A 21371-nucleotide genomic window follows, 5' to 3' on the forward strand; every position below is an offset into this window, starting at 1 on the left:
TGCTTCACACTGGCGCTATCTATGTGTATCTAGTTGCTTCACACCTTGCGCTCTACGCCGCTTTCCCTGCATGTCCATCTGTATCTAGCTGCTTCACACCTTGCGCTCTCCACCGCTCTTCCCTATATCTAGCTGCTTCACACCTTGCGCTCTCCACCGTTCTTCCCTGTATCTAGCTGCTTCACGCCTTGTGCTATCTACTGCTCTTCCCTGTATCTAGCTGCTTCACATCTTCCGCTCTCTACCGCTCTTCCTTGTATCTAGCTGCTTTACACCTTGCGCTCTCCACCGCTCTTCCCTGTATCTAGCTGCTTCACACCTTGCACTCTCCACCGCTCTTCCCTGTATCTAGCTGCTTCACACCTTGCACTCTCCACCGCTCTTCCCTGTATCTAGCTGCTTCACACCTTGCCCTATCTACCGCTCTTCCCTGTATCTGGCTGCTTCACACCTTGCACTCTCCACCGCTCTTCCCTGTATCTAGCTGCTTCACACCTTGCACTCTCCACCGCTCTTCCCTGTATCTAGCTGCTTCATACCTTGTGCTCTTTGCTGCTTTTCCATGCATCTTGGTATCCATCTGTCTGTAGCTGCTTCACACTTTGCAGTCTTCTACTCCCCTGTATTTCTAGGGTCTCGTGCTCATCTTGTAATTCTCCACACATCTTTACATCCTTTAGTGTATATCTTCAGTGTGTCCGTCTCTACTTTTTATATTTTACTAATTTGTACCTTTCACCCTCCTTCCACTCCCACCTCAATCTCTGCTCATCTTCCCATCTGGCCATTTCCTCCTCTGTCTAATCTGTCCTTTCTCTCTGCTTCATTTCATCTGTGTGTTTTTTTTTGTTGCCTATATCGCCCACTCAACCTACCGTTTCTTTCTACTTCCATCTCACCGACATAATTATCATTCCTCCTTTATACCTGTAAACCCTCTTCTATGTTTCTTACCTGTCTGTTCTCAGTTTCATTTGTTCACTCGGTTTATTCCCCTTGCATCTCTTTCCTCTCCTCCATCTTCTCTCTTGTAAGTCCTGTTCTTCATTGTTTAGCTTCACCCCTTCATTTGCTCCCTCCTGCACCTCTCCATGCTCGTCGGTCTCTTTTCAGTTAGGTCTATCAATTTTGGCATACATATTTCTAGCTTTGTATTTATTAAACAACCTTCCTCTTTCCCTTATCCCCTGCACCATCCCGCCCTTCATTATCTATTTGCCCTTTTTAGGTCTCGCCTAAGACAGTGCATGTGCTATCTCTTCAAGACATTTAGTAAGTGGCTTTTAAAAGTGCCACCAGAGGCTTTTGCTGGCCTACAGCTTGCATTCACGAGCTTGTGCACGTGCACAGCTGCCATCTGTGTTTTTATTGCTGTAATCAGGCTCCTCTGCTACCACTCCCTTCCCCTCCTTCCTGCCTCCTCTTCGTCAGTTTCATTTGTGTCTTCTATCACTGTGAATGCTCCTCCTTCCACCAGACACACACACACCACCAGCCGTCGGTGCACGCTTCCACCAGGCACACACACCACCAGCCGTCGGTGCACGCTTCCACCAGGCACACACACCACCAGCCGTCGGTGCACGCTTCCACCAGGCACACACACCACCAGCCGTCGGTGCACGCTTCCACCAGGCACACACACCACCAGCCGTCGGTGCACGCTTCCACCAGGCACACACACCACCAGCCGTCCGTGCACGCTTCCACCAGGCACACACACCACCAGCCGTTAGTGCACGCTTCCACCAGGCGCACACACCACCAGCCGTCGGTGCATTCTTCCACCAGGCACACTCACTATCAGCCGTCCGTGCACGCTTCCACCAGGCACACACTACCAGCTGTCAGTGCACGCTTTCACCAGGCACACACACCACATCAGCTATCGGTGCACGCTTTCACCAGGCACACACCCAGCACCAGCCATCAGTGCACGCTTCCACCAGGCACACACACAGCACCAGCCATCAGTGCACGCTTCCACCAGGCACACACACAGCACCAGCCGTCAGTGCACGCTTTCACCAGGAACACACACCACAAGCCGTCACTGCACGCTTTACCAGGCACGCACACACCACCTGCCGTCAGTGCAGCAAGCAGGCTCTTCTCAGAGTTTCTTGGTAAATATGTGTTCGATGCCTGGGAGGGAGTGGGTTGTGTTTCCTTAAATCATGCTGAGTATGCAGGTGCAGTGCATGAACTCCTGTGTGAGTGAGTCATACTGCCTGGGGCTCACTCACTCCACACTTGTAAATTGCGCCTGCACCAGGCTTTTTTTCATTTGAAAAGTCTGGCGCATGCGCACAGCTAGGCAGCCCCCACACCCCTGGGAATGACTGCTTCCTACAACCAGAATGGAAACAACATTCAGAGCAATGAAAACAAGTTCATATGATGCAAAGAACTGTTAACAAAAACCATGTCCAGCTATTGTAGATCTGGCAACTTAAACAAAATAGCAACAAAACAAAAAATAAGCATTGGCATAGCAGATAAGTCTCACTTTTTGGACCCTATAAGTATTTAGTTATGCAGCAGAATATCCTTGGTGCAACAACACCAACTGTTGCATGACTAAACACTTATAAGGTCCCTAATGCAAGACCTACTGGCTATGTCAATTCTTGTTCATTATTTCACCCACTGCATCTTTCCATTCTTTCTTCATGCATTGAATGGTGTGCAGCTCCTCAGCCCCTCCCCAACAAACTTCCCCACGCAACATAGAAATAGATAGAGCCAGATCCCAGGCATGCAAAGGTAAAAATAATTCAGAAACAGCAGATGATGTAGGGCAGAGTGAGCCTGGTGGACCCTGTCCCCTCTTGCTCCAGTGCCGCTGCACTGCTAATAGCCACGCCCCTTTGAAAAACAGACTCTTGACTGGCAAGAGGGCTTCTATTATAGAGCTTTATAAAATCTGCTGTCCTAAAATATAATTCTGATACATTGTACATGTTTCCCCGTCCACCATAACAGCAGAGGTACATACATTTTGCTGAGTATGTTGCACTGTGAATCCTTATGCACCGGTTATGCACAGGTGTCCCAAAGCCTCGTTCCCGTGATGGGCTGGGTACAGCCACCTGCAGAACGTGCAAGCTGTCCTATTGGATGCACAGCATGTGGCTACAGGGAGGCTGACGTGAGTAGGTGCACTGATGATCAGTAAGAAAATGTAATTTGAGGCCTACACAGTGCACCTTTGTTCCAAAGTGAAGCTAAAATGCCACCTACAAAGGGGGCTGGTGCCAGTGGGCACTGTAGCAAGAAACTCTGCCTACCACAATGTGGTCCAGAGCCTATATTCTCGCTCCATTATTATGTAGACCAGTCGATGCACAACAAAGTATACATTAACAAGAGCTGCCAATGAGGATGTGAGACTAGAGTAAAGTCACAAAACAACGATGAAGGCAGAGTTAAGTTAAAGAAACCGGCATATGATAAGTGACAAGCCAGGCGGCCGGGGCTGGGCTTCCCGATCCTCGCAGGGGAAGGAGTGGTGGCAGCATCTAAAGTGCGCATGACTCTTTGGCCGGCCAGCCGTCTGGGTTGGAAAGAAGTGTTTGCAACTGAACAATAGACACGTTTGGAGTATTGCTCGCTTTTGTCCATTCTCTCTGATGTTATTTCAGTGGGACTTGAACCACAAAGCTGAAGGGGAGTCCAAAGTGGGTAACCGAATCCATAGATTTTCGAGGATTAAATGTACTCCAATCAAGCTCAAGGACTATATACATGAATGTTCCTTTTCAATCAAGTATCCATATAATCTGTTGAAGCTCCCAAAGTTGGTACTCAAGTTTGGGTCTGCAAGGGCATCAAGTGCCCATATTAAGTTCAGAGACTGTGTACATGAATGTTCACTTTCATTCTGGTAACCTATATTTGTCCAGTTTGGCTAACTGTTTATTTTTTGTTTTATTTCAGTGCATTTTTTGTCAATTTTCCCCAACCATTTCTTATCTTTCTACTTCTTCTTTTCTTCTGCCTTTCCATCTTCCCCCTCTTTTAAGTAGTATCACTACTTAATCTCTCTTTTTCCTATTACAGAAGGGATCTGCGTTATGTCTCATCATCCTCACCCTCCTAGAGTCCCTTGTCATATCCTCCTCCTAATCCCATTCCGTAACATCCTGCTTAATGGTTTGTTCCTTTCTTGGAATGGATGCTCTGAAGGAAGGTGGGGGACAAAATGACTTAGTTGACCAGTGGGCTGACTGTCCATGAATTGCTCTGGTGTTGACTGAATAATGACCTTCTGCCTCTAGTGTTGACTGAATAATGACCTTCTGCCTCTAGTGTCTTTATAAAACTAACTCACTTAGTGGATGCACAATTAAATATCACTAAATTAATGCATTCACATGTTGGTGACTATTATTCATTTCCAAGCACTGTTTAAAGCATATTAAAATCACAGTTAACCATATGTATCAGCCTGTATATATTACCACATAGGTTGGGTCTAAACCTGATCATCAAAACCCTAAGTGCATCAAGGATTAAATTTGATTGCCATCACTCTTTGCTTTAGGATCACCTGGGGCATAAATAACCTGTTTAACAGTTCTTAACACGATGCAGTGGTGTGTGCTTGCTTGTCATATGTGGGTGTAACACGATTGTACTGAAATATTTGCCAATTATTCCAAGGGAGGAGGTGAGCATTCCCTTCAGGGGCCCAAGTACTGTGTTTCCGATCTTTCAGCTAGCTGACTCCCATAGCTTTAGGAGGATTTAGTTGCAGTAATCTTCATTAATGGAGTCACAGGTTAGAGGTCAGTGCATTTTGATTGTACATGATTTTTACTGCCGGTTACTTTTTTAGTATGGTTTATTCGCACTCTTCTGCTTTTGTACTTACTGTAAGCTCCTTCAATTGTAAGAGGTCAATTGTTTGTATTGGGTTGTTGGTTGTGAGGGCCTTGCATCGTTTGATTATTCAAGGATCGAAATTTAATCAACTATACTTATGGAAAATAGTTCTAATTGTCACCTGCGAAGCAAGGAAGTATACAGTGTCCAAAATGTTGTCTGATGCAGATGTTTTTCTGTGGGAAATTTGAATGTGTGCAAGATAAGAGCAACACATTTATAGCTAATGACAATTGCTACTTGACTATGAGGGTAGCACGAAGGATAGACCGATTCCGTTTCAGGTATGCAAGTCCACAGGGCTGCCAAGATGGACATGATTCAGTACCTATGGCAGCCTGAGATCTAAGCAGAACAATGAAGTTCACGTTCATTGGATGAATGTGCCGGGAGGATGGTCCACAAGACTTGATGGAAGAGGGGGTAGTCCTTGGCAACAGCTGAAGACCGTAGTAAATATTGATCCTTTTGACGGACCGGGTTGGGCTCTTTTGCATGATTAGGCTTATCTGGAGGAAAAGACAGTCGAGCGCTGGCTGACTCAAATGTCTGCCATGTTGAAAATAGCCTCCAGACTGTAGCTGCAGATCAAATGCAAAAGAGGGTTAGGCATGAGGGATCCCGATGGGTAGGAATGACTTGAGTTCGCTGCGAAAGGAAGAGGTAGGGCTGTCTGTCAGCAGACACGAGCAGAAAGCAGACTAAAGATCTGTCAATAACAAAGGTGTGGGCAGAGAATCTTTCCTGGAATATACAGCTTTTATAAAACAATTATGCATGAACTAATCCTCTTTAAATATGGACAACACTAGACCTATGCCGGATATATCCATAAGTACATCTTGGCACATAACTTTGCTGAAGATTTACCACCCAAATCTGAACCCCAAGCATTCATACCATAAGAGCTGTGGGGCAAGGCACCTGACCATTAATGTACTTCACAAAGGCACATATGCTGAACCATGTGGCATATAATATATTTCCTGTCCTCCATTTCTCTGCACCAAGTCTCCCTGCAACTCAAGCCAGATTATATCCTACTGTGGTGATTACTAGATCACATAGATGAAGACAACATGTTCCATCGAATTGGGAAGAAAGGATGCTTTCTTTATATCCTGGTTGGCCATCTTCCTGACCGCTCAATGAACTCCTCATTGACCCGGTGCTGGCAGACCACAGATGGGCTGATAGTTGATCCTCATGTGAGCCATGCCGCATAGAGCTCCTCCAGGCCTTTTGTAGTGGTCTAGGTTTACACCTAGTGGACACAGGGTAATAAGCCAAAATTGGCTCTGGTTATGCAGTATGGAACAGAGTTCTTGAGGAGTCTATTTTGTATTCTGTAGCTCATTTTTACTCCATTTCTTTAATTATTAAGACTGACCATAGCTGAACACTGGACAGGCCTTATGAAGTGCATTGTGGGACCCAATGCTTTTATTTGTCCAAGTTTGAGACACACAAATGATTTTAAATGTTACTGGGTTAGCTGAAAGTTCAATGGGATGGACAGTGTTCATACTGTTATGCTGAATTAACATCTCTGAAAAGGTGAAAGGGATTTAGATACCTCAAGATTCAAAGTAGGTCATCTCCAACTAAGAAATGCTATCCAAAAGGTGAAGGCATAATCCAGGAAATATTTTCATGTGAGAGAGATTAAATGGCTGATGGCCAAAATTAATTCACTAACTTAAAAAAACAAATCCAGTATTATTCTTAGGAGAAAGCTACAAAAAAGTCATGTATTTAATACACCCAGAAGACAGTTGATTGTTGGGTCTCTCAAATTGCTCTTAAACCTAGTGGCAAATGCCTTTGGTTGTTTTTCAATTGATGTTTTGCTGTGGTCTATCTTGAGTGAATTTAGAAATGGGGATTGTGGGCCTATATTCTCTTGGGGAAACTCACCCCTGGTTAACCTATTGCTAGTCCCTGTCAGTGAAGTTAGATTTTGTTTATCTGAATGATGTCTTTGACCATTTTACAAGGATGCAAATGTGTAGAAATAGGATGCGGTGGGAGGTAGCTTTCTTAATGAACTTCTGTAAGCACCTAGCATGGTTCTGAATACATGCCTCGCTATTGGAAAGCTTTTTGCATTAATATCCCCCCCCCCTTGTATATTGGATTCAGTGCATGGAAGCAGCATTTTCAGAAGTTGTCCGTTATATGATATAAAAAGTATTGTACTGTGTATATCCTCAACACACCCAATAAACAAAAAATGAAAATGTTTTTGTGTTTTCTAAGGTGAAAGCTATGTGTGCGCATCAAATGAGCCATTCCGAAAAGTTGACTACAACAAGAATGTCAACCCAAACTGGTCTGTGAACGTGAAGACTGGATCTGCCCGGTCCCTGTCCGCCCTGACGGCGTTGAAAAATGAGATGAAAGAAGGGAAAGACTTCATCAAACCCAAGCTAGTGACTGTGATCCGCAGTGGAGTGAAGCCAAGGAAAGCTGTGAGGATCCTCCTCAACAAGAAGACGGCGCATTCCTTTGAGCAAGTCTTAACCGACATCACAGACGCCATCAAGCTGGATTCGGGTGTTGTCAAAAGGCTCTGCACACTGGATGGCAAACAGGTAAGATGGATGACTACAATATTTGTTACAATTGTGACGCTCAAACAGATGTTGTGGGGGCAATTTTTATTTTTTCACTTTTATAAATCCTAATGTTCCTTCACTGATTGATCAAACCGTAAAGGGTCGTTTGTGGAGATTTTGTGGGATTTAAAAAAAAAAAAATTTGCATACCAACGCAGCAACATTTTAACGTTGCATTATAATTGGAAAGAAATTTAGGGCAAGAGGAGTTGGCAGCAATGACGTTGAAGCCGTGTGATATCCGGTTTCCCTCTCTGCCCCTTTGTCTTTTGGGTTATAGGGTTGAGGCTAACGCTCGGCCGTTTAGGGATACGTGGACCAATGCAATGTATATATTTTTTTTATGTTTTCTCTCAATAGGGAAAAGGTTGGCACTTTGGAAATAATGCTTCCTCTGTGCTCTTACTGAGTCTCGCAGTGATTCGTTCCCCCTTCCCACTCAGAAAAGACACATCCGCTCATTGTGCTTATTTAAGTCTACATAGGATGAGGGAGTCTGTGCAAAACCATTCTGTAGCCTCCAAAGGACCTTCCCTTATCCTTTCTGCACTTACTGGTCTGGCAAAATCTGACGTTCCGTTGAAGAAAGGGAGACCAAATTGGTTTGATGCCTTTAGTTGAAACCTAAAGGAGTAGAAAGTGTATGATTCGCACCCTCCAGTGATGGTGCCCCCTCACACCTACCCAAATGAAGGTACTGCTCACAAATAATGTACGGAGCCTGGACTCGGTACCGCCCGTCCGGGTGAATGTACTCGGTGGGAAACCTTTGTGTGTACATTGTGGCGATGGTCGTTCCTGCGCTATCTTTGTGGTTAAAGGCACACTGAAAAAAATATATTTAATGCTTTCCTGTGGCTGCGTTTTAAATTAGACGGATTTTAGGGCGGGGGGGGGGGGGGGGGGGGGGCGTTCCATACAGGTTCAGTCTTTCGAACCAGTTTGCGTTTAGAAGAGTGATTTGTAAAAAAAAAAAATGCATCAGCCACGCCCTTGAGGCCCAGTGCTCTAATGCATCTATTGAGCCTGTTTTTCAAATGTTGAATGTTATACTTACCATATGCTTTCTATGTCGTGGCTATTGCAAATGTAAACCATTTCTACAGGGTTGCGGACTTTCCCAGAGAAAGATCTCGGGCGTTTATTCACGTTTTAAGACTCATCAAAGGGCAGACATGGTCTTTAAATATGGCTTGATATAAATCGTTTAAATGTATTTCTAACATGGGTTTTCAGTTTTTATGTACTTTAATTATCAGTCAAGGATCATTGAGGCACCTCTAAAACCCTTTTTACAGTGCTTTTATGTTTACTGTTGTACTATGTGATCTGATAAATGGTCAAAGTATGGGCTTTAGGTGATTTTACTAATTTTTTTGTACCGGCTGGGACATTAAAATATTGGCATTGCCAATAAAAAAACAGCCAGATTGCAACCCAGTCTATAACAAGTTAGTAATTTGATATTCTACTTCAAAGGCGAAGTACTGTTGAAAGCTTGAGTTGTGTAGGCGAGAGGCACCTACAGAATTAACAGCACTGAGTTTATTTGGACCCCGTCATGAACATATTGCAGTGACCGGTCATGGAAGGCGCCCCGTTTGGAAGGTGTAAAGATGGCTCCCAGGTGTCTGAGGGGAAGTAGTGATGGTAGTCTTATCCAGCCCATCAATATTTTGTGTGTGGGTCATTTGTGTGTTTTTGTTTACACGCTTGGAGTCACTGGTATCATTTGTCTTGGTTAAGCACGGGGGACAATTAGCACTTTTTGTTACTTAGTTTAATTTGACTATGTGCAGTTTTTTTTATACTATATCTTTCTGATGGGTATTAAAAATGTCATAGAAGTGAGAGGATAGTGGCTCGTCAATTACCATAATTTGACATTTTATTGTACAATGTATTAAACTCTAAATGCAATTCGTTTTTCGTGATTTTCTGGTGCCCCATTGTTTCTCTCATAACTATATATACACCCAGATTCCTATTTGGGCACATTGGGTGCCTTTGTATTACGGCTATATCCTGGTCTCCTATGGCATATCTTGGCAGCTGATACATGGTTTAGCTAATATGACATACATAAGGGAAAACAAAAGTTAAGTGCAAAATGTGACCGTGTTTTTTTCATCATTTCATAACTTGGTAGAGTGCATAATTCCGTCAGTTTTGTAAAAGTGAAAGGTGTGTGAATATTCAAGGTGGGCATGAAATAAAACGTGTATATGTCCACTAGGCTAGAGCAAGGCATCCACAGCCATGCCTTAGTTCTATAATGCAACAGAATTGCAGCTGCCCTGGGTTGCATTCATTCCACCTCCACTCAACAAATGTCGGATTTGGGACAGAAGGAGAGGTGATAATTGGAAAAGAAAGCCTAGGCGAGGTGGTAAACAGTACAAATATGGGCCGGAGGAAAACCTAGTACATAAAAAATATAGTGAATTCCAAATGGAAAAACATGCAATGATACTAATATTATCAAATGTATTTATTAAATAGGTTTTTCTTTCTTTAAAACACATTTTCAATGACTATAAACAATTATGTGAAAAACATTACCTGTATCAAAAAATATATCCACAAATATACACCTAATAGTATACCTGTTACAGAATTTTAGTAAATACAAATTTTATATATATTTGAGTTATATATAGCGCTGGCTAGACCCGGAGGTATCAGAGCGCTTTACATAAGGTTGCACAGAAATTACAAAATTACATCAGTTACATGTTAAATCAGTTATTAGAAAAACAGTTTAAGAGAGTAGAAGACGAAATAAATGGAGCTTAGAAGGGTAAGGGGTGAGGTAAAGGGGTAGGAGGTAGATAGGATGAAGAGACTATGGAGAGTCTGCCCAAAGTCCAGCTGGGTATGTGACAGCCAAGTGGGGGAGGTCCACAGCCCATCTCCTCTTTAGCTATCCGGTAGCTCCACCGGGAATCAGCCAAAAAGCTAGATCTCAACGGGAAAACAATTAAAGAGCAAAGAGGAGGGATACATGGAGCATAAAGGAGAAAGGAGTTGGAGTAAAGGGGTAGGAGGGAGAATAAAATGGAGACGAAGTAAGTTCTGTCTAAAGATCTGCTGGGTAGGTGACAGCTGAAGGGGTAGTCCGCAGCTCATCTCCTCTTTAGCTATCGTAGCTCCACCGGACAGCAGTCAAAAAGCTAGGTCTCCACGGTCAGAGGTAGGTTCACAGATTCCCTATCCTGATGGGTAGGCCGGATGGGAGATGTGTTTGAGGACCGGCTGATGTCAGTTTTTTCTAAGAGTAGTAGCACGACATGGTCGGGACCCCCTTGGCTGGGCCCCTCCTATCTCTGGGGGTCCCCTTTTTGTTCTGTGGGGAAAGGACGCATCCGTAGAGAATTCTCCCTGATATGTGCCCAGGACCTTCTAAGCCCCTGAAATGGTGGGTCTCCTCGAGATGACTCATAGCGGCCATCTTAGGGTCATGCATGGGCTGAGTGTTTCTGTGTCTCACTGTGCCTGGGCCATCTGAGCCTCGTCTTAAACCCTGTGAAGGTGCCTCAATGACTCTCCCCAGTCTCCCCGCCTCACCCCCCCGCTGTGGGGGTGCCACCTGCGTGATCTCTCGTTAAGCTCCCCCCCCCCCCCCTCCCAGTGTTTGTTTTCCTTGCCCCCTTTCACTTGGTAAAACTAATGAATCATACTAAAATAAAAAGATACCTGAAGGGTATTCTGGAGCATATCCTAGATCTGCTCTCTGCCCTATTGCTGCTGTGCATGCAGTCTCTGATGGGACAAGGGAGGAAACTGTTGCTGGCACTTCAGGCCCCCCCAAACCCACTCCCTCCAATGGGGCCCCAGTCTTACTCCTGCTAGCACTGGATGGTAGCGCCGGCCGCAATCTTGAGGTCAGGCACCAGAGCTCCAAGTGCCCACACGTTGTCTCCACTCATCTTTGGAGCTTTAGAGGTGGCAATCTCGCTATGCAAATGGGCTTAACATAAATCCTAGATTTCCTATAATTTGTTTGTATCCATGGAGTCATATCAAAGGATTAGACAACCAGAAGTAGAGGTGATTCCAAGAAACCACTATTCCATGGAAGTAAAAGCAGGGGTAATCAGTCTTTCACATGCAATCTGTACTGTTGTATAAACTTTAGAGGATGGGTATACTGGTGGTACCCATCAGGAAACAGGCAAATAATGTTAAGTTTTAGCTGTGCGTTTTCTCGTTCCTCGCACTACATTTATGACACTAAATGAGTTTCATTTAGGTGGTCCATGGTTAGCAATGCAGTGATGGGATCTGAAGAAGCCAAAGTTAGAAATTATACAGAGTTATGATGCGGAATAGTCAAGACTTTGGAGAAGCATTTCAGTGCCTTGGCTTCCAGAATATGTCCACACACTGGTAACGCTATAATGGTGGCAATCTCCCGGTCTGCAGCCATGTTCTCCTGTATTGGTGGCTTTAGATCTATGCCATCAGTTCAACATAGGGAATCGTCAGAGTCTTGGAAGCTTTCATTCAATTTCTTTTTATTTGCTCCTGCAATAGGTAGGTCATTGTCTGAAAGGTCAAACCATAGATGGGTATTCACTAACCACAATGGATTGTTTACTGGGACATGATACTAAACCTATCTGTAAAGAAGAGGTTGGAGAGGACCATAAAAAGATGTGTACAATATTTGATCCCCCATCTCTTATTTCAATTAGTTTCATTGGCTCTACCTCTTGGAGAAGTTGAATTACAACAAACCTAGCTCTAATTGTCACCATCTTTATCGAGTTTTTTGGATAAGTCTTTTATGGTGAGATAGATGCACCTTTCCCTTTATTTCTAAAACGCTACAGCTGTTGATGCACGTTTCACTTTTAAGGGTTATTTCACTTCCCAACAAAAGGTTACTTATTGGCCTTTAATATTAATCTGAGTGATGGTGGGACCACTGTTTCCTTAACCACTTAAGACACTGGTGCCAAATGCATATTAAGTACATAATGAATTGTCACAGTTGGGGTTGAGAATAACCCTGAAATAGCGAGAATCAAGCCAACTGGATACAGGTCTTGTTCAGAGATCAGTCCTCAAACCCACTCTGCGCTCATAACCCAGAAAATTAAGTTCTAGACATGCAGAACTGGCTAAGCCAGTTCTCAAAAACAGGACACATGGTCGAAAGAAAACTTCGGCTGCTTCAGAAACCTTGAACGCTGTATGGATTGCTCAAGCATATATCCACTAGGTCGGAGAAGCTAGCCTATGGCAGACCGGGTCACTGCAGCTTGTGGCCCAGAAGTACAGTGTGAATGCAGTAGATGTGGGACTTCCACTCTACTTCATGGCCTTACTTACTGTATGCTAGGACTTCACTTATATTTGCAACTGCAACGACCAAAATATCTCAGTAGATTTCATGGCGGGAGATGAAGTGGGATGGTTGCTATAGCAACGCTAACATCTCTCTTGCCCACACCTTCCTCGTTCGAAATCTATGAGATAAAAAAACTCTGCTAAAAAGCAATTCTTGGCAGCTGAGCATACAGAAAGCACAGGAGCTCCACTATTCACGAGCCAGAGTGTAGGTTGAATACTATGAACTGCATTAGGTGTAGCCCGCTCCACATCTGCAGGCACATTGACACTCATATGTTGGACTCTTTGCCGTGTCTGACACGTGTGTTGGACGTGTGATCCACCCCGGCAGTTCTGTGCTAACTCTGAAATGAGTAAAAGCCCTCCCTCTGTAGAGTCCCTAAAAATACAGGTTAACAAGCTATTTCTGTAGCCCTGCTATATAAGATTTACCTTTCTGTATAAGTTAACGCTTACTGCTGGTCTAGTTCATGCAATCTTCACCACAACTCCTTATTTAACAGAATTATTTCTTATGAGAATGGCTCACAAGCCATTGCTGTACTATAAAAAATATATATATATATTCACTCCGAATTGGTCTGCGATGCTAGTCTACATTCAAATTCACCACGTAAATGGTATCCCTACATTAATATTCAAATTATGCAGATCTTTTGAAGATCAAAAATGCTTACCGAGAATGACAATGGAAGAATAAGGGAAAACTGTTGCTAGCCGTTGACATTGAGGTGAAGCATCATTGACATTGCGGTGAAGCAGCACTAGTGACTAATTCTAAGAAAGGGTTTTTCGGACTATGTCAGTGCCACATACTATTGCTCTCTAACGCCTCCTTGAGTTGCTAGAGGGGTACTAACCTGCGTAACCCTGGCACAAGGTGTTTAATTGGTGTTGCGGGGTAGACTTTCATGCTGTCACATAGGCTTTCGTCCAATGAACATAAAACAGTGATATGACAGATGATTACACACTCCCCCTCCCTCTCCCATGTACATGAGCTCACTTGATATGGAAAGGGTCGGTTTGTATATTGATATCTTGGGGAATGAGCCAAAGATTGGGCACCCAGCCTGATGAAGTCAAAATGTCACTCACCCGAGGTTGCATAATGAAGTGATTAGTGATAAAGGCACCTGTTGACACTCTGGGTAACATCATATCGTGCAGGTAATTTTAAGAAAGGACTACACGCTCAGGAAATGTGAGTTTGACTGTCCCAATAATGTCTCAAATGCAGGCTCTTACTATTCTTGTTTGATTTAATTCTATGTTCAGTAACGGGTACCCGAAGCAGACCTGTATCTTGCATATTTATTTGTCTAAGGCCCACATGTATCAGCACATTTCCCCATAGACACAGAATGGGCAAAACCCTTTGATACATCTGGCCCTAAATTTGGTGAGAGTAGGGGATGCTTGTGACTAATCGCTTAATGGTCTACATCTTGTCGGGCATTAACCACAGTGTATTGGCTTCCCTCCATAATGCAAACGTGCTTTTGTCTCAGGCCCATAACTTTGAGGCAGGCTGTTAATAGCAGAGGTCTTCTCTCATATCTGTGACCTTACTAACTCATTTGAATAGATGTGGCATGTGGAGATGTTCATGTTTATGGTTTGCATTGCGTAGCATTGGAAATATTCTTTTGCTTCTATTTGAAAAAGGGGATAAGATTGGAACCAGTCTCTTGGACAACAGATCTGGAGAAAAATTCAGCTGCTGCGATGTACTAGTGTTGCCCACTATGATCTCCTGCACTTCTACCTCTGGGGATAGGACACCCCAACATGGTCATTCAAATTTGGAAAGTGCACTCCTCTGCAAAGATACTAGCGAGACCTGAAGGAGGCCTGGCAGTAAGTGAAAGGTAGACCTATTTTTTCCTTTTAGATGACTCTTCTCAAAACTCCCTTAACATTCTTTTGAGACCTCTAGGCTGTAGAGGTTTCTGCCTAATTGACTTATTGCCAAAATTAAGCCAGTAACCTCATAGCCCAATAAGTTATCCACCTTCTCTTTGAATTCAGAGTCATTGCCCTTTAAAAGGGTCCAATGATGTTCCGACATGAGCAGCAAAAGTATTGCCAAGCAAGCTGCTCTATGTATCCACTGCTGAAGCACACAGGGATTGATTGGTTGCTGTGATACTGCCATTCACATAGGTCTATATAGTACATTAAACTAGCCAATAAATTGTCAAACCTTCAAAGAATGAAATGTACCTTTATTGGAGCCTATCGCTTTCTTCGAAGAAACGCCATTAAGGGCCTATGTGAGGGCTGTTGGCTACTTTCAAATGGAGGTAAGGTCTGAACGCCATTCATTCCTTTACATCTGCCCGTCAAATTGCAGTTCCTAAAATACAGATGTTCCCCTTTAAAGTGGAAGAACAGCATTTGCATGATCTGAGAAGTAGAATGGCATCCAATCTGAAGTTAAGCTATTCCTGTAAATTCTGAACAAAGGCCTTCTGCAAAAGGGACATCAACAATGGTAAGGTGTTCCCTACATAACAGACTGGTAACCTGCTACCTCAGAGATCCTATGCCAGTAGAATGAGACCGCAGAAGCAAATCGATGTATTTCTTCTTATTGCAAAGGCTTCCTAGTTTGATGGAGCACCAGTGGAACTGGAAGCTTCAAAACCCTCAGCTGAATTAAATTCCTCTAAGGGTTTCGTTCTAGGCTTCTAAGAGAGCAGCCTCGCCAGTACCTTAACAAATTAGGCTTTCATACACTTTTACACAGAGAACTGCACCTAATTAGTCTCCTTGTTTATAGAAGTCTGTAGATCTAGATTAACCTGACCCTCAGACATTCAGTTCCCATTGTCATCCTGGAGCACTGAAACAATTGACTAAATTAAAGGCCCTTCTTCTCCCAAGTCGGATATCCCAAGAGCAAAGGCCCCTGCTTAAAATACAAAAACAGCAAGCAGCCCCCAAAGGCCCCAGTCAGCAGGCTGGACTATGTTCATGAGGCAAACTCAGCAGCACAGACCTATAAAACCAAAGTCTGCAAACCCACTTATGGAAAGACTGAGCAGGCCCTGGTGCACAGTAGAAGTGAATCCCAGATCTCAAAAGAAAAAGCATTATCCCCAAGCATAGTCACCAGACTTCACCCATGCCCAATGGCCAGGCAGCTTGCTGATGACACAAATGTGCAGCTTGTCCTTCATCCATGAGTACCAGATGCAGGACCGGGTGCAGGAAAGAAAAAAAAGCACCCACCTCAAAAAAATCGGGAGGAACAGCGAGTATATTAAATTATTACGTTTGTAAATTCGCACAATGAGCTTAACTCCTGACCCGTGAGAGGCAAACCAGAGGAGAGCCTGTTTTGTAACCCTATAGCCTCATTAGAGGTAGAAATGTTGTGACGTCTTTGGCCGTAATCAGTAGAAGGTCACTTAAAGAGCGCCACTGGAATTATGCATAAGGGGAGGGTCCATTTATGCGACTGGATTGAGATTAATAAGGCAATAAAAGGCAAATTATGCAGTGTTTTGCAGTACATTTTGTAACCTTATCACTGAATTCTATTTTTTTTAACCCCTATTACTACTGTCTGGGCAAAGGGTCCACATCATATTAACAGTTTGACACTCCTACAGCTAAAGGCAATTCAAAGGCGACTAGTCCACTTTTGTGATGGAACTTCTGCTGCGTAGCAACACGTTTTACTGCATTTCTGGTAACGTTTGATATTTCTTTTGGGGGGGTTGGATAAAATCAGCAAATTACTAGATGGATTAAGTGGCTAATGTGGCAAATGAAGAATTATGTGGAGAACGTCGCAGCCCCAATATTGCATAATTTGAGTAACCCTGCTTTGAATGAATGTTTCCTATTGCTCTATTTTCTTTGTTGATAGTGGAATAAAGCAAGCGAGACCATGCCATCATCGAGTTTCAGGTCTGCTAATAGAACTCTTTTCATGATGTATATTTTTGTCTGTTAGTCATACATTTGTGTCGTGCTGTTACCTTATCCAACACTACTTTCCCTTATCCTTGCTTGAGGGTTTTCTACATTACATGGTTTCCTTTAATTGTGGCTTGTTTTCTTTCTACATATTTCCATAAAAATATACAAATGCATATATAATGACCCTAGGTAATTATATAATCAAATAGCTAAAAACCTGCCTCTGGTTTAAAAGCAGCGCCTCGCCTCTTCGCTGAGAGCCCTGCTGCTGTTGTCTTTCCCTTGGAAAAGGCAGAATTGCGGCTTTGCAGCACATTAATTTGCACCTCTTCGAACGTGACTTTTCCAAGGTTTATTCACACAAAAAATCTCCTGTTCCTTTCTTTTTTGGAGTGCTCAGACCCTCCCAAGTAAATATCTTTTAACTCGTCTTTGTTCTTCTCAGAATTTTAAGTGGCGAGAAATTGTTTATCAGCGAGATAAGTGTCGCTCTAAATACAGGGCACGCCGTGCCATCTGCTGACCTCACATAATAGCAGGAGGCTTTGGGCCCATGTCTGGAGAATTTGCCCGGTGCCCCACTGCCAGTGGCTATTAGCAGATAATGAGCCTGGTAAAACCTTCGCACTCGCCCTGCAGCTGCCAGGTTAGGATGCGGGGCGCTCCGCAGTGGAGCTGAGCTTGGGTTTCGCTCCTGTATAATTACATCCATTTTGGGGGCGCGGGCATTGGAGGAGGGCCGTGGCGCGAGGTGCAGCCTGCTGGGGTGTAACCACTCTCGGCCCTTGAATGACATCTCCAAGCAAATCACATCGATTTGTAAAGCAGCTGCGCGCTCAGGACCGTCGGATAAATGATCGGAGACGTGAGCGAACGCCATGAGATCCGATTCAGTCTGGGCAGAGGGGAATGTTGTGTTTATGCTTCTGAACATGGCTTCTTGTGCAGTGTGTTGTGCAGGTTCATTGAGCCTTCGGAGCAAATGGACCAGTTCTCGTCTAGAACCATGGAAGGATGGACTCAAGACAGACTGATTTCTTACCATGGGGTGACCCTCACTCTCTTTGATTCCAGCTCTGCCCCCTACTGCTCCAGAAAGGGCGGGAAACTTCGGTGCCACCCTATATCTTGCAGCGGTGGGTGGGAGGGGTTGTTATAATGTATTATTAGTCATACCATTTATATAGTACTTACTACTATACAACCCCTGCCGACTGTCATGCAGGAGAGACTGTCTTCAAAGGAGGCGTTGCCCACTTTAAGGTGTCATTTAAACTGTATATCTTCATGAAGTGTGTGTCTGTGCAACCATGTAGTAGGCAGGCCCTTGTGGTGTCCGATGTGTGATGCATCTAAGCCTGAAACGGCAACTCCTCGTTCATAAGCATGCTCTTACTTTTTGGGAGCCAAGCTGGAACAAAAGGGTGTTTAATCAGAGAAGGAGCCTGCATGTGAGAAGTATTCGTTGTCCTAGCCTACTCGCTGCCTAACCAGCTGTGGTGTGATCCTGGCCAAGCCATCTACAAGCGTCCCTTTGCTGCTGGAAAAAAGCCACGATTCACACGGTGAGGCGGGTTTGAGCCATATCACTGATCATGTCTTGAGTGTGGAAGTAGGAGATGAGTCGCATGACTGTTATGAAGTCTCAGTCATTTTTGAGCTGTAATATATGCATGTATCGCCTATTTAAATGTCAGTAGCGGTCATGTACACTTCATGCGTGACGGGCAAGTGTTGCTTTAGATGGCAATTGAAAGACCTCACAGCAACTTACGCACTGCCGTCTTCTTTAAAACAGTGCTGTAGGGCGGATGTACGTCTGGGATTCGGGTTGAATGTACAATACACTCGGGAACCCCAGGAGGGGTATACATATGTCTCTGATGGGTGGAGATTTTCGAAGGTTTTAAGAATATGAAAAGCCATCCGGCAATCTTTCAGGAAACTTAGGAGTTTCTTAGATTTCCTGGCATGCAGTTTGCCCTAATCCACTGCCGGCAGACGTACCAGAGGGCAAACAATTCTCAGCTGAAGGGTAAAGGAGAAAGTGGGTTTAAGCATTTTATATTTCATTTTTCCCTTTGTTATTCATATTGAAATTGTATTTGTTTGTAGGAATCCTTCCCTCTACACAACCAGAAGTAAACGTGTTTGAAGCACTTGTCGACGCGAACTGTACAACATGTCCCTTTTTCTTAGATGTAACTATACAAGTGCATTTAGATTAGAAAACGCATTTTTAATAATTGTCAGTATCCAGCATCTTTGAGTGCTCTAAGCATTTTCTGTAGACACCCCCCATACACGTGGCCTCATCATTAGCGGGGAGATCTACCCTCTGGTGAACGAGCAGTTTGCACAACACCATACACATAACACCTCACATAGCAGAAAAGGATCACTGTGCCCTATGCTCTCTCTTGAGCTGTACAAGGCTTGTGCAGTGCTCATTTTATTAAACGTTTACTTCTAGGTGCCCCTTCTGCTATATTTTCCGGAATGTATGCTGTCTGTTTGCTGGGTTGTTTGCAGTGACTGCCATCTGGCCCTGCAGCCTCTCTCTAACTACTTAGCAATTCTTGTAAAGGATGGTATGATCTGATGTGAAGTTTTGTAGAGCACATTTGAGATCAAGGACTCCTTGTTGACATGTGACAGACTTGCTGACAAGTGTGGCTTTGATCTGCTTTGGCTGGATATCTTTCTGTTGTACAATAAACATCCTTCCGTCAGACGTCGTATTTCAATTTTTCTGAACCATATATTTAAAAAATGTAACTACTATGAATCTCAAAGTAGATCTGATTTGCAAATCTTGAAACGGTGATGCATTTGAAGTACACAGTTGCATCTGGATTTCAGCCCAGGTGTTCAATGTATGCGATTAGCCATAGCTGTTCTCACAATGAACTGTTAATTCGGCTAAAAAGGGGCCTGGCTTTCCAGCTGTCTCGGTTTTTTTTACTTCTCGACTCTTACAGACTTTGCATTACCATTGCACAATCAATAAGTGTTTGTCAGAAAACAAATGCGGTCAGCAATGCCCCCCCAAAGGCATGACTGACATCTCGCACTTGAGTGTCCTTAATCATCGGGTTCAACACAATTCTGTACTTTTTTGTAGTGGTCTGTAACAAATAAAACTACTCGTAAACATGGACGGAACTCTGGTTTCTATAGAGGGCAATTGCTGCCTCCTGGTGTCCCCATGAATATTGTTGTGGTCAACCACAAAATAAAAGACCTGCTGTTGAGGGTAGTCAGCACTCCGGTCTCTCTGACTCCCTCTCCTGCAGCGCCCTACCCTTCTTGTTTCTTCTATAAGAGATCACATGAGAACTCTACAGCAAATCCAACCATATCCAAAGGTGTCTTGACTCTGCCTAAAAAAAAAAAGTCCAGTTCACCAGATCCTTGGCATCCCCCCCCCTCACTTTAAAGGGATCAGAGGTACAACAGCGTGGGGTAGTTTCAGAGGCTCGAGACCCTAGAGCGAAATACTTTTGGAATGTAAATCATTCTGATTTTTCTTTCATCTGAACCTAGATGTTCAGCCCAATTGGCCAGACTGCACCATACTAAATAATCTTTTTGTACGTCAGAAGAGTATCTATACTTTCTCAATCAATACACAAAAGTGACAGCGAACCCCTTATAGAACACGCACCTTATTCTTTTATATCCCTAAATTGGATCCTACTGGAAAATATTTCTACAAATGTGCACACCTGTCAACACCTACTGTCAAGGTGCAGCCCCAAACCAGTACCTACATAGACAAAAAAAACCATACAGTATGGTGCACCAAATGACAATTCTAAATCAAAATCAATAGTCCAAAGATGATCAGATTTCCAATTCTTGTATAAATCTTTTTATTATAAATGTTGATGAAAATAGTCCTCATATAGGTGACATTCAAGCAGCAAATGTGTTTCGGCTACAACTGAACTTCTTATGGGCAAAAAGTGACAAAACTAGTCTCACCACCAGTCGTATGAATATGTATGTCAAGTTCTAATGCTCCTATTTAGACCAGTCACTTCAAACCAGGAAATTCAAAAATGGGCACAGAGGGGTAACGATCCAACCCCAACAGCAACGCTGGTATTGTCAGAAGGGAGTTTACAATAACGATTCAGCCCAGTATTTTAATCAACATTTATAATAAAAAGAAGATTTGTACAAGAATTTGATATCTGGTAATCTTTGGACTATTGATTTTGATTTAGAATTGTCAGTTGGTGCACCATACAGTATATTTTTATTTTTTGTATATATACTTTTCTGAATTAGTTGGAGACCCTGTTCAGTAGGGAGGGAGCCCCGAACCAGACAGTGGCTTCCTGACACATGGCACTGCAAGCGCTCCATTGGCCCTATGGCAGGTCATGAGTTTGGTCTTCCCCCCCCCATCTCCTTGTTTAGTAGTAAAAAAAAAGACCACACAATGGAGTGAAATGGGCCCTTTAGTGCTACCGCGTCTGCTGTATTATTGATAGTTATGACTCGGACTGGGCCCCCAACCATGTTGGTTGAGGACGTTTGCCACTGGTGTCCTGGGATTTGTCCTAC

At 43.6% G+C, this 21371-nt stretch overlaps 1 protein-coding gene across 6 annotated transcripts in view; it reads left to right on the forward strand.

The window, feature by feature from the left end:
* The window catches only part of DCLK2 (doublecortin like kinase 2), a 498513-nt gene that overhangs the window by 27711 nt on the left and 449431 nt on the right, over positions 1–21371 (forward strand). For all 6 annotated transcript variants that reach the window (XR_015309377.1, XR_015309378.1, XM_086962280.1 and 3 more), the window contains exon 2: positions 7147–7481. Coding sequence is in view for 4 of the 6 variants with exons in the window: in XM_086962280.1 (XP_086818406.1) it covers positions 7147–7481 (335 nt within the window). In the remaining 2 variants the exon portion in view is untranslated. The remainder of the gene's footprint in view (positions 1–7146; positions 7482–21371) is intronic.

Source organism: Lissotriton vulgaris, chromosome 3_1 (assembly GCF_964263255.1).
Source record: "Lissotriton vulgaris chromosome 3_1, aLisVul1.2, whole genome shotgun sequence".
NCBI classification, from domain to species: Eukaryota; Metazoa; Chordata; class Amphibia; order Caudata; family Salamandridae; genus Lissotriton; species Lissotriton vulgaris.